General features: G+C 33.6%; 1 protein-coding gene across 1 annotated transcript in view; it reads right to left on the bottom strand.

Annotated features, from left to right (window-relative positions):
• LOC126890687 (retinol dehydrogenase 13-like) overlaps positions 1 to 8947 on the bottom strand; it is a 44360-nt gene extending 35413 nt beyond the window's left edge. Inside the window, exons 1-2 of the mRNA XM_050659864.1 lie at positions 8679 to 8947; positions 387 to 710 (exon numbers count right to left, since the gene is read on the bottom strand). Of these exons, the coding sequence (XP_050515821.1) occupies positions 387 to 710; positions 8679 to 8856 (502 nt within the window). The 5' untranslated portion in view covers positions 8857 to 8947. The remainder of the gene's footprint in view (positions 1 to 386; positions 711 to 8678) is intronic.
• Between the last annotated feature and the right edge of the window lie 5088 nt (positions 8948 to 14035).

Below are 14035 nucleotides of genomic sequence, written 5' to 3' on the forward strand. Positions count from 1 at the left end.
TGGACCTAAACTTTGATAAAAAAATTATTTCAACCTGTACGGAATTACATTTTGATTTACATGTATTGTAATTTTATTTAATCGGACTATTTAAGAAATTAGGTGTTTTCAAGTATGTATGGAACTTTTACTAAAATTTAAGGAATATTTTTCTAAACTCAAAAAACGAAATAGTTGTCAACAATTTATTCTATAAAATGTTACTTATTGCTTACTAAAATAATTTTATAATTATAAAATTATAGAATTATACACGTAAAATTATAGTATAATGTTACGCGCCACTGAAATTACTCCTCTTTCTCCTCAAATTCGGTAACAATCCACGAACTTCGAAATGAATCACTGACAACTATTTAGTTCTCTGACTATAGAATTATATTTACCAACTAGTAAATGTGTTAGTAGAAATGGACTGTAGTGATTGACTTGCATCGTCATATTTACTCCATCTTCACTTGGATGTTCTGGAGCTTTGCCGATTCCTACATTATTGAATAAAATATCCAATTTTTCTTCAGAAGATTTTATTTTCTCTACCAAATCTCTCACAGACTTGAACGAAGTAAAATCTGCATATTCGAGTATTATATTAGGATTGTGGGTTTCCTTGATAATGGACTGTTTAATATCATCGTTTATTACTCTATCTGCTATAATAACTTTGCAGGCTCTTGAAGCCAACTGTAAAGCAATTTGATAGCCAATACCTAAAACAAAACAATATGTTAAGATTTAAATTATTAAATATATTTGTATATTTATGGTTTCAAAACGAAACAACTTTTCTGGTATTAAAAAAATATAAAGTAAAGACCGTATGTATAAGTTAAGCCCCTGACTCTTTACCCGTGCGTCATCATTTAAAGCATACGAAATAAGTCGATGGTAAGTCGGAAATTGAAATTTACTAAACGCAGCAGCAAAAAATTTTTAAGCCAGTAGCAAATTTATTTTTTTGTCCCTACCAGGTTATTACGACTTTATGTACTTCCTAGCTTAACAGATTTTTGTGAGGGGATAACTGGTGATGAACAACAGTTTCATTTCCGAAACGGTATGGGTACTTGGGAAGCTCTTTTTTGCAGGCGAATAGTCTGCAAAACAGCATTGAGTTTACGAAGAACTTTTACGTATGCTTTATAGATTTCAAAAAAGCCTTTGATAGAGTACCATATACATAAATATTTTGATGCTTGAAATACCGATTGCTCAAAACTCTTTACTACAATCAGATCGCTTGAATTAAGGTGGATCAAGAAGTTTTACAAGCAGGAACAAGCGGGGTTTGTAAAGGGTAAAGATACAAGGGAACAAATCCTGAACCTGAGACAACTCATTGAAAAGTCTAGAGAATTTCAAGTACCTATGATTACATGCTTCGTTGACTACCAAAAGGCATTTGATTGTGTAAGCTGGATAAATCTGTGGTCAATTTTAATAGAAATGGGCGCACCAATGCACCTGGTGACACTTATTAAAAATTTGTACGAGTCTAATATAGCGACAGTACGACTAGATCAGGAGTTTTCAAACAAATTCAAGACCGAGAGAGGTGTTAGACAAGGATGCGTGTTGTCACCTGACTTATTTAACATTTATGGTGAACATTTCATGAGTATGGTTTTAGAAGGATGGGCCGGTGGAGTAACAGTAGCTGGTAGGAAAATCTCCAATTTAAGATTTGCTGATGACACTACACTTATAGCAGCAAATGAGCAAGAAATGTTTGATCTTCTGCGAAGAGTTGAGAATGAAAGCAATAAAGTTGGTCTGAAAATCAATAAAGCTAAGACAAAAATAATGGAGGTCGACAGATTTGACATTATTCAACTGACTAACATGTTACAGGAATACCAGATAGTAAACACCTTTATCTATCTCGGGTCTAGTATAACTAACGATGGTAACTGTGAAGCAGAAGTTCGGAGACGTATTGCGATCAGTCGCCTAACTAAAATTTGGAAAAACAGATCTATCTATCAAAATATCAAGATGAGACTGGTGAATGCCCTTGTATTCTTAATATTTCTATACGGAGCAGAGACTTGGACTCTTCGCGCATGCGAGCGCCAAAAAATGGATGCCTTTGCGATGTGGTACTAGAGAATGCTGGATCTGTTTAATGAAGTATATAAAACCGGAAAAATCCCTCAGAAATGGTTGGTGTCCACCTTTGTAACAATACCAAAAACAATATACGCCAAAGATTGTTCGGACTATAGGACAATATCACTAATAAGCCATACCCTCAAAATATTTCTAAAGGTGATTCATGGAAGATTATACAGAAAGCTAGAATATGATATGGATGATACCCAATTTGGGTTCCGCAAAGGACTTGGAACAAGAGAGGCATTGTTTGCGTTTAATGTCCTCTCTCAAAGATGATTAGATATGAACCTGAATATTTATTCCTGTTTCATCGACTTCGAAAAAGCGTTCGACAGGGTCCGGCATGAAAAACTAATAGAATTATTGAAAAACAGAGATATAGACAGACGAGATTTACGAATTATCATCAATCTGTATTGGAATCAAAAGGCCAATATAAAGATAGAAGAACAGGAGTCCGAGAATATTGATATAAATAGAGGAGTAAGACAGGGTTGTGTTCTGTCGCCGCTACTGTTTAACCTGTACAGTGAAGCCATATTTCAGGAAGCGATAGCGGAGCTAAGTGATGGAATCTCTATAAACGGAAGAATAGTAAATAACATAAGATTCGCTGATGACACCGTTATAATGGCAGACACCCTGGAATCACTACAAGAATTGCTAAATAGAATTAACGATTATTGCATTCGATACGGACTAAAAATAAACAAGAAAAAAACTAAATTTATGATTGTCTCAAAAACAGAACATGGAAATGAAAGGTTAATGATAGAGCAAACCCAAATAGAAAAAGTTAAGACATACAAATATCTGGGAACCTGGGTTGATGACAAAAATGATCAAAGCAAAGAAATTAAAGTCCGAATTGAAACTGCAAGGCAAGCATTTATAAAAATGAAGACACTGCTTACAAACAAAGACCTTCAGTTGCCTCTCAGATTGAGAGCTCTAAGATGCTACATATTTTCTATATTGCTATACGGAATGGAAGCTTGGACATTGAAGAGACAACACATAAGAAGAATAGAAGCGTTCGAAATGTGGTGTTACAGAAGAATATTGAAAATTCAGTGGGTTCAAAGGATTACCAATGTTGAAGTGCTACGACGTTTAAATAAGGAGTTAGAAATTATGAAAAGTATAAAAACTAGAAAACTGGAATATTTGGGTCACATTACCAGAGGAGAAAAATATGAGTTGCTGAGAATTATTATGCAAGGAAGGATCCAAGGAAGAAGAGGCATAGGAAGAAGAAGCATCTCCTGGCTGAGGAACCTTAGAGAATGGTTTAACTGTAGTTCATTACAACTATTCAGAGCAGCAGCCAACAAAGTGACCATAGCCATTATGATATCCAACCTCCGATAGGAGAGGGAACTTTAAGAAGAAGAAGCTAGAGAAGAATGCTGCGCATACCTTGGACAGCTCTTAGGACAAACGTTTCCATTTTAAACCAACTCAATATTAAAAAAAGGCTGCCCACAATATGTCTGCAACGAATTCTGCAATTCTTTGGTCACGTGGTTCGCAGAGGTGACGACAGTTTGGAGAGATTAATTGTTTCTGGAAACGTTCCGGGGAGAAGAGGACGATCACCAACTAGATGGCCTGACCAAATAAAGCATTCAGCTGGAAACTCATTCTGCGAAGCTCTTAGAGCAGCTGAAGATAGAGACCAATGGAGAAACATTGTTAGGAATATTGGAAGAAATCACGATCCTCAGTAATGGGGAAACGACAAAAGAGAGAGAAGAAGTTTTAGCTAAAGTTTCTATTAAGCGTAGTGTCAGATGGGGATGTCTTATGTGACCGACATTATTTTTAATGCATACACCAAACCAATTTTTAAGACAGCTTTAAATAATCGTCGCGAATGTGTTAAAATCGGTGAAATTATTAATAACATCAGATACCCCGCCATAATGGCAGAGAGTCTAGAAGACCTTCAAACCCTGTGGAACGCTGTAATCAACGAATGTACTGCAAAGGACTTAACAATCAACACAAAGGAAACGAAATGAATGGTGGTCGGAAAAATTAATATCTAAGGCTCAGTACTGGAATTAGATAGCAAAATCCTGAAAAGGGTGAAACACTTTAGATATCTGGATAGCTAGATTGACTGCAGGGTTGAAAGTGATGAGGAAAGTTCGACCAGAATCGAACTTGCATGAAAAGCTTTATTAGCGGGCGTTTTGTATTGTGCTGTAGAAGTCTGTCATTGACCATACGTCTAATAGTATTGAAGTGCTAAGTCTGGTCTGTTTTGTTCTATGGGTGTGAAGCCTGGACAATGAAAATAAAAAATCTTAACAAATTTGGAAGTATTCGAGTTGTGTTAATGTCGCATTCGCATCCTCAGAATCCCGTGAACAGCACACATATCTAAAGAACGTATGCTAGAGACCATGCATAAAGAGCGAGACTTGATCAACATCATAAAAATGATAAAGGTTCAATACTTCGGTACAATATTGTGAGTAGATTATCTACCATTTTTGTTGGGTAATAAGCCACAATTTTACTTTAGAATATGTTTATTTGACGTTTCTATTCCCACTTCGGAAATCGTTCTCAAAATACAAAACCAAACGTTTCAAACGACTGTGATAAGGTTTATATAAGAGAAGCTTCTCGCACACTATACATCAGAATCATTTCTCCATCTAAAAACGTGGTTTTCTGTTAAAAAATGAATGTGTATTGACTTAGTGAAAAACTCTGTACAACAAAAGTTGTTTAGAATTATGTAGTCGGTTTATCCAATTCCAAACTTATTTTGAACGTATGTTTTTTCACCCCCAAGAAGAGGTGATACCCCGAGAACAAAAACACACATCGGCACAATATCACTTTTTTCTTTGGCGTGTTAGCTATATTTCAGTTTATTTTAAGATGCACTAAAAATAAACAAACCAAGACACGTTGAATGTTACAAGGGGCACTTCTAAAACAGGATTTACAAAGTTTATACATTGTAACTCATGATCCAGGAGTGCTCCTGGTAACATTGAAGTGTCGCGGTTTGTTTATTTCTAGTGCATATTGATTGTGAATTTAGTATAGTATAGGTGTATGCCAAACATGCCAATCTAAGCGGTTCTTTAAAATTTGGAGGTTTTGCAATATTTAACGTGAGTAAGTCTAAGTAACGACTCTAAGTCAAATTGAAGGTACTAACTTATTGTTCATCAAACTATCAAATTCATAATAATAAAAACTATTGTTACATGCTTTGCTTTCCATCTAAATAAATTATATACAGTGCTCTTCAGATAAAACTATCCACCTTAAATAACTTTTGAACAACTGATTTTTAGGAAAAGCGCAAGAACACGTCAAATAATATTTAATGGGGGAGATGTTATGCCATATTTAATAAGGGAGATATATTTTTTAAATTACTACCTCCTTTTTATTTGGTTTTTGGATTCTCCTCGTTGTACTGATTTCAAAAATGTATAACACATGATGCTTATAATGATTAGTTAATGAGAAAAATAAATGCAAAAGCAAGAAAACTGGATTAAAAAAAATTATTTTTTTAACAATTTTATTACATGTCGGCGTAGCTCAGGCGGTAGTATGCTTGACTCGCGTGCTGGTAGGCCGGGGTTCAAATCCCAGCACCGACAAGAACAACTAGACATTTTTAAAATTTCTATATGCCCCAGGTCGACTCAGCCTGAATAAAATGAGTACCTTGGGTAAAACCAGGGGTAATAATAGGCGGTGGAAGCGTAGCACTGGCCCTTCCTTGTATACCGTTTTATACCAGCAGTATACTATTATTATTAATATTACAAACATTTTATAATCAACATTTCACTACCAAAAATTTTTACAATAAAAATGGCAGACATTTTGAACAATAAATTATTATTTTATAAATTTTTGGTAGTGAAATGTTCATTCTAAATGTTTGTAATAAAATTGTTAAAAATTATTTCTTTTTCAATACAGTTTTCTTGCTTTTGTATTTATTTTTCTCATAAACTAATCATTATAAGCATCATGTGTTATACATTTTTGAAATCAGTACAACGAGGAGAATCCAAATATCAAATAAAAAAAGGTTGTAGTAGTTTAAAAAAATTTAAGGGATGATACGGGGCTGAGTAGGTGCCTTTCTCAGCAAGCTTAAATATGGCATAATGTCTCCGCCTTCAAATATTATCTGGCTTTTCCTAAAAATCAGTGGTTCAAAAGTTGTTTAAAGTGAATATTTATTTATTTATTTATTTATTCACGCGCAAGCCCTATTCAAATATAAATGTTACAGTGTTCTAAATTATCATAATATAACATAACATAACAAAGTGGTTTGAGAAAAAATAATTCTATGAGTAGTACAGTTACAAAAAAGAAAAAAAGAATAAGATAACATATAGGCCAGTACAATTACAAACAAAAGATAACACATAAATCAATTCAGAAATGTTCCAAGGTATAATAGACCAGTAAGGATTTGCGAAAAAACGTCTATTTTTGGATGTGAGAGGTGGCATTCGGATTTTTGCAGATAAAGTTAGGTGACACCTTCAGTAATACTAATTGACTTATGCTCCTTCTCAAATATGCCCGGAACATTAATAAAAAAATTAAAATATTTAAAAATTTCGAAAATCATCGATTTTTTTCTGTTTTCTTTGCTTATAACTTTAAAACGATTCGTTTTGGAACAAAGTCGTAAAGAAATAAAATAAAGATAATTGAATTTTGTATGATATACGACTGGTAAAAAATGTCTTAAGGTATTACTTTTTCTGCAATATAGCAATAAATATAAAATAAGGGGACAAAATAACTCTGTTGTTATTCAATATTTTTTAACCACTTTGGTGGCACTTACAACCTTAGTAATTCGCTTAGGAAATTCTTTGTAACATACTTAAATCGTGTACCCAATTTCATTAAAATCGACCTAATAAATTTTGCATAATAAATTTGCAATCTAAATGTTTTTAAAAAAGTTCAAATTCTTTTAAATATTTCTGAACAAAAAGTAGACCATTTAGAAACTGGCTAATTTTTTTACATATAAAGAGGTGCTCTAGCTATCTAATACATTTGAAATAATTAAAATCGGATTATTTAAGGGGCCTCAGCAATGTTTTAAATTGATAAACAATTTTTTGGCTTATAAACAAATTAGTGCTGTGGCCAGGAAGGGGTGCTACGGGCTCCTTTATTTAGATGGACTTACCCAAGTTTTTTATGTATTTTGACCCGTAGAACACTAATTTTTTGGGTAACAGTTGATCCGGATATCGATAAGATTGTTATAAACAAAGAACTTGAGGAATTATATAACATCGATTTTTCGCAAAATAATTTTTTTTGTATTTTTTGGGTAATTCTAAGCAAAAAATGTCCTTACAAGTTTTTTCGTAGGATACATAGTTCTCGAGATAAACGGCAAGTAAAGAAAAGGTAAGTTCAGTATGCGCTCTAATGCAGAATAGTCGTAGTATACATGCATCTTAGTGGCAGTATATCTCAGAAAATTGTGTTGGGCAGCCTCAAGTTTCAGTTTATGAGTAAAGTAATAGGGGGACCAAATTGTGGAACAGTAATCGAAATTAGATCTAACCAGGGAAAAATAAAGGGATTTAATAGCTGAGATGTTAGTAAAGTCTCTGGTGGTTCTTTTTATAAAGCCAAGCATCTTCCTAGACTTCTGTATTGTACTGGAAATATGTGATTTATAGCTAAGGGCGGAGTCAAGGATCACACCTAGATCCTTAGTTTCAGGGGCAGAATGTAAGGTCAGATTATTTATACTATATTCGAAGATGAATGGATGATGAGTTCGATGAAAACGAAGAATATGGCATTTGGATGCATTCAAACACATACCATTTTGCATACACCAGTTAGATAGGCGATCAGTATTACCTTGTAGACTAAGTGAATCAGCCTCACATGTGATTATTTTAAAACATTTTAAATCATCAGCGAATAACAAAGTTTCACTTACTTGGAAACAGGGTAATAGATCATTGATAAATATATTAAACAACATAGGTCCCAAGTGTGATCCTTGTGGTACACCTGAGGTAACAGAGATGGTATGAGAATAGTAATGATTAACCCTGACAATTTGCGATCTTTACGTAAGATAGCTCTTGAGCCACTTCAATATAAAGCCATCAACTCCGTATAAATAACGTTTATGAATGAAGAGCTCATGATTAACTTTGTCGAAAGATTTGGAAAAGTCAGTATACACAGAGTCAACTTGTAAACCCCTCTCAAGAGCATCTGTCAAAAATCAACATATGTTATGAGACCCAATTCTGCTGATTTTTTAGATGTAAATCCAAATTGAATTGAATCCAAAAATGAATATGTAGTTTTATCTGAAGAGCACTGTATAATTCATATATTTATGCATGTTGATACCAAAAATGACACTAAGATTTTAGAGTTTTTAAGTAATATTTTAATACGTGTGTGATTGTCTTTTATAAAGTTTTAACTTTTCTTGTGGACCAATTAGACTGCATCCTCAAGAGTCACTAATTGATAATATAAATAATACTGAAAAACTAACTTACCAGAGCTTCCTCCTGTAACCAAAGCCACTTTTCCAATCAAACAAACATTACTTTCGCACTTTACATATCCGAATTTAAAAACAACCAGAAGAAAGATTATCAAACATATTGCTAAGCTAAGTAATATAATAACAAAAATTGACATCTTTCGAACGAGAAAATAAAACCGGTCATACATAGAAAATACGACTGGTCTTATCTAAAACACTTTTATAAACTATGTTTTTGTAAACAAATATATACATTCATGGATAAAGTACTACTTATTGATGACCTTTACAAATACATGGAATGATGTGTTATCAATCACAGTAAATTGCTTTAATTGTGTTATACCTAGGCTAGTTTTTTATTTTACCATAAAATTTGAGATTAAAATACACTGCTATATTTTAACAATATTTTGCATAAAATCATATCATGGTAGCAGTACCGGCCCTACTGCGCAGGAACACCTGCAGAAAAAAGTTCACTAGGGCATCCCCCAAACAGGGGCGTCTGCCTGCAGACCCGATATCGCAGGCACTGCATGGTAGTATCAGGGCCGCCGAGAGAGCGGTACAGCCGGTACATTTTACCGCGGCCCGGCGATGTAAGGGGCCCGGCGTCGACCAAACCAAAGACGTAATTTTTCCTGTTTTTTTTTGCTCTTCACTTTATGTCCATAATACGTTTAATTATTAATCCTGGGCTATATTTAACATGGCCTTTAATTGATTTGGTGTAAAATTTTAACAGCAATAAATCACAGAAGTCAAATGCTGCAGTGCAGTCAGATAATTATGGATATGGAGATTAAAAATATATCAGGGCTTCTAGAAGATTTACAAAAAATTAGGAATTGATTGAAGAATATAAAGGGTCAGAATCTAAAGGTATCAGGTCTACCATTGTTGAAGAATATAAATTAGTTACCAGCAATTATGTTAACAGAACTATTAAATATTATCAAATAATAAGCAATTTAACCAGAATATTTAATGCGGCAAATGAAATTCATTCGCTATTTAACATTTTGTGGACATTCCGAGATGACGATGACGAGAATATTAAGAAAAAATTGATATATTGCGCGAGTTTTATAAAGAAGACATCAGTGAAGAATTGATAGATGAAATTTTGCATTTGAGAGCGATATACAAGGATAATATTGGCAAATCTCAACTTTCTCCAATCTTCTTCTTACGTACCATCTTCGCGACGAAGGTTGGAAATCATCATTGCTATTCTAACTTTTGATACTACAGCCCGAAAGAGTTCAGTTGAGCTGGATCCAAACCATTCTCTGAGATTTCTCTGCCAGGACATTTTTCTTCTACGCCTTCCTGGAATCTTTCCCTGCAATTTCTCCAATAGATTTACTTAATAAAATTAAACATCTCAAATTAAATTCATTATTTCCTAACGTCGTTATTGCATTAAGAATATTTTGCACATTGCCGGTGACAGTCGCAGAAGCGAAAAGAACCTTAAGTTTTCTTTCCCGCATAAAGAATGCTGTGATATCTACAATGAAACAGGATTGGTTAAGTCGCCTATCAACTATGTGCATTGAGAATGATTTGGTAAAATCATGCGATTTTTCGAAAGTTATAGACATCTTTTCCAATCAGAAAACTCGAAAAGCACCGGTATTATAAATATTATCACTATTATAAATATAATCAAAATTTAATAAAATTTATATTTGAAATATTTCTTATTACATATTTTTACTATTGAAAATTTTATTTCTATAAAAGTCGAACAATTTTTTTCGCTCCTCACTTTTTGTCGGGGGCCCGTTCGTCACTTTTTGCCGGGGCCCGCTCATCCCTCTCGGCGGCCCTGGGTAGTATTATGGTTTACTATTCTCCAGTTTTTAATAATTTCGTGCTTCAACATAAAAAAGCTCTTCTTCTTCCTTTATACAAACAATTTTGCTTCTTCTATGGCGGGTTGTTGTCTCTATGGAAGATTATCACTGCATATCTTGCGTAGTCGCCCAATACTTCCTCTACCACTTGGTGATTTATCCCCTTGCTATTTTAACGACTCTTGTGTCCATTCTACTAATGTGATTGATCCATTAGACCTGGATCCCGCAAACCAAAAAAAAGTTAATAGCTTAACGGTCTCTAGTCGGGCAACCTTTGATGTATGGGAACACTGGAACATGGGAAGTTTTAATTATATAACGTTATTTTAATTGTGGAACGTGTAATCCTGACAAGTTTATGATTGTGAAAAGTAGCAGGTTCTTTTTAAGTTTATTCAATAGCAAACTTTATAATAATGAAAAAATGTGTGTCTGACAAAAATATGTTGGGCATTTTAATAAATCCGACCCGTAGAACATGTCAGATGACAGGAATTATATTGGTGGTTAATAGCAGTTTGATTTTTCTATTAGAGTTTAAAGAAAGGGTAACAAATCAATTGGAAGTTCTGTCCGACAAAATACATGGGACGTTTTCGTAGTCTGATGTTCGAAATCTGTAACCTGTTCCACAATTAACAAGTAATTGGACTTCGTAAGTCCTAGATTTTCACCCAAAGCAATCGAAAGTAGAACTGGAAGTCGATATGTATTTGAACTCTTCGTGTAACTTTGCGATGATTGGCACTTCTGGTTAGAACTTTTTTACCGCAAATGATAAAGAACCAAAATTTTATGATAGAGTTCCTCGAGAGATTCTGTGGTGGGCACTCAATAAGAAAGGAGTCCCTGGTGAATATGTAAAGATTGTGAGGGATATGTATGAGGGAGTAACGACTAGTGTTAGGACAGGTGTGGGAGAGACTGATAAATTTCATGTGAAAGTAGGATTGCACCAAGGCTCTGTGCTTAGTCCGCATTTATTCTCATTACTTTTGGACCAGATAACAGCGAAACTACAGGGTAACATTCCATGGTACTTAATGTATGCTGATGATGTCGTGTTAGTAGGAAATAGTGAAAGAGACTTGGCACAAAAACTGGAACAGTGGAGAAAAGCTCTGGAGGAAAAAGGTTTAAAACTTAGTAGGACAAAAACAGAGTATTTGGAATGTTCATTTAAAGATGGAGCTACTACAAATAAAATGGTATCTTTGGATGGTGAAATGATTGTGAAAAGCAATATTTTTAAGTACCTAGGATCGGTATTACAGAGTAATGGAGAAATAGATGTAAATGCATGCAGTAGAATTAGGGCTGGGTGGATGAAGTGGAAAGAAGCGTGTGGTGTGTTGTGTGACAGAAAAATTCCAATGAAGCTGAAGGGAAAATTCTATAAAACAGCCATAAGACCGGCTATGATGTACAGAACTGAATGTTGGGCAGTGAAAAAGAAAGAGGAACAACGAATGCATGTGGCGGAAATGAGAATGAGTGGAAAAGATGGATGATTGGAGTGACAAAGAAGGATAAAATTAGAAATGAGTATATTAGGGGAAGTCTAGGTGTGGCACCAATTGATGCCAAAATGAGAGGGCATAGGTTAAGATGGTTTGGTCATGTTCAACGTTGAGACGTTAATCACCCAATACGAAGAATAGCTGAAGTGCAGATTCCTGGAAGGAGTAGGAGAGGAAGACCAAAGAAGACCTGGGGAGAGACGATAAGGCAGGACATGTTGGTAAAGGGAATTAAAATTGATATGATCCAAGATAGAATTGTGTGGAGAAATGCAATTAGGGAAGCCCACCCCGCATAGGGATAAGGCAAAGAGAATGATGATAAAGAACCAAAATTTTACATTTCTGTAATCTGCACTTAGGGCATAAGTACAAATTCAAGGTTTTGAGTAAAACGCTGTTTTTTCTCATGAGGATCTTTCAGTGCGTCACAGTTTTTCGATTTCTTTCTAACGCATTAAATTGTATGTGACAGAAAGAAACGCACGTCGGTGATTACATTTCGTCGGTGACATTTATAACATTTATTCTAGTTGTCAATAGATGGCGCTATAATCGATAATAAAATAATTTGCGAATTATATAATATATCTACGAATATAATCTGAACAATTTAAAAGGCTATACAAATCAAAGAAAATACCATTTTATAAATGCAATAAACACAATTGATTTATTTTTATGCCAAATTGCAAATAAAATTTGACAACTGTCAGATTTAACTAAAATGTCATGTCACTAAAATGTATATTATCACGGACTTACCTTTTTTTTTCTCATTTTGACGCACTTAAAAATGCTGTAGAAAAGAAGCATATTAAAGGTTTACAATGGCCTGTGAAATCGTAGTTTGTATAAAATGAATCAGATTATTAATCAAAATTTATTAATGTTATTATTATTTGATAAAAATACGGTAAAATAAAAAAAATATATTGTTTCTTGCCAGATATATGGTACTTATTACCTATTTATTTTATAGTGTCATACAAAGTAACTTCCTAATAATGATTTAATTATATTTACTGAATTGAAACGCATTGGTGACATTCTCTTGTAAAAGAATAAATCCACTTATATTTCATTGTAATAATTATTGAAATCGATCAAAAGGGAATAAGTCTACTTATACCTAATTAATTATACTTTTAAAATGAAATGCTTTTAAAAGGAAATCAATCAAAAGGGAATATGTCTACTTATATCTCATTACTAATGCTTTTAACTATTATACTTTGACTTGTGTTGGATAGTATCTAAACTTATTTAGTTATACTGAAACCGTTAACCACGAAGAAATAAAAATCATGGGGAAATTTTTTTTTTGCTTAGACTTACCGTCATACTGCCAGACACATAAGGAATACAAGTTATCAAGTTATACAAAACAGGTTTAAAACAAAGATAACAACTAAAAGGTATTAAGTAACACTAAGCTTAACAGCTAAAACAACTAACTACCAAAGGTATTAATTAAAAATGTTTAAGGGAATTATAATGATAATTTGCTGTCTTTTAAAAAGTTAATTAAAGAGTTGTATACATCTACAGAACCAAGTGATAATAAATATAGTATATTCCAAGGAGTTGCTACTTTACATTTTAATAAATCATTTATTAATTTAGATGAGTAAATTGTATTTTTAGAACAACCAAAAAATATATGATCTAAATCACTTTCCTCTTCACAATGCTCACATTTATCATTATTCAAAACCTGTATTTTAAATAAATGCTTTGGATAACATGCATGCCCGAATCGTACTCTAATAATAGAAGTTATGTACTTTCTAGAAGCTCTACAAGACTTGTACCAAGGAAATTTGGGAATATCGGGCTGAATTAACGAGTATCTATTTTGATTCACAAAAGAGTATTCCTTCCACTGGTAGCTCCACTCCCGATGCAGTGTTGACTTGAAAGAGATTATACTATCAGTCAGTGTTATTTTATGTAGAATACTGGTATCGGATGAAACG

This window comes from Diabrotica virgifera, chromosome 1, assembly GCF_917563875.1.
Source record: "Diabrotica virgifera virgifera chromosome 1, PGI_DIABVI_V3a".
Taxonomy (NCBI): Eukaryota; Metazoa; Arthropoda; class Insecta; order Coleoptera; family Chrysomelidae; genus Diabrotica; species Diabrotica virgifera.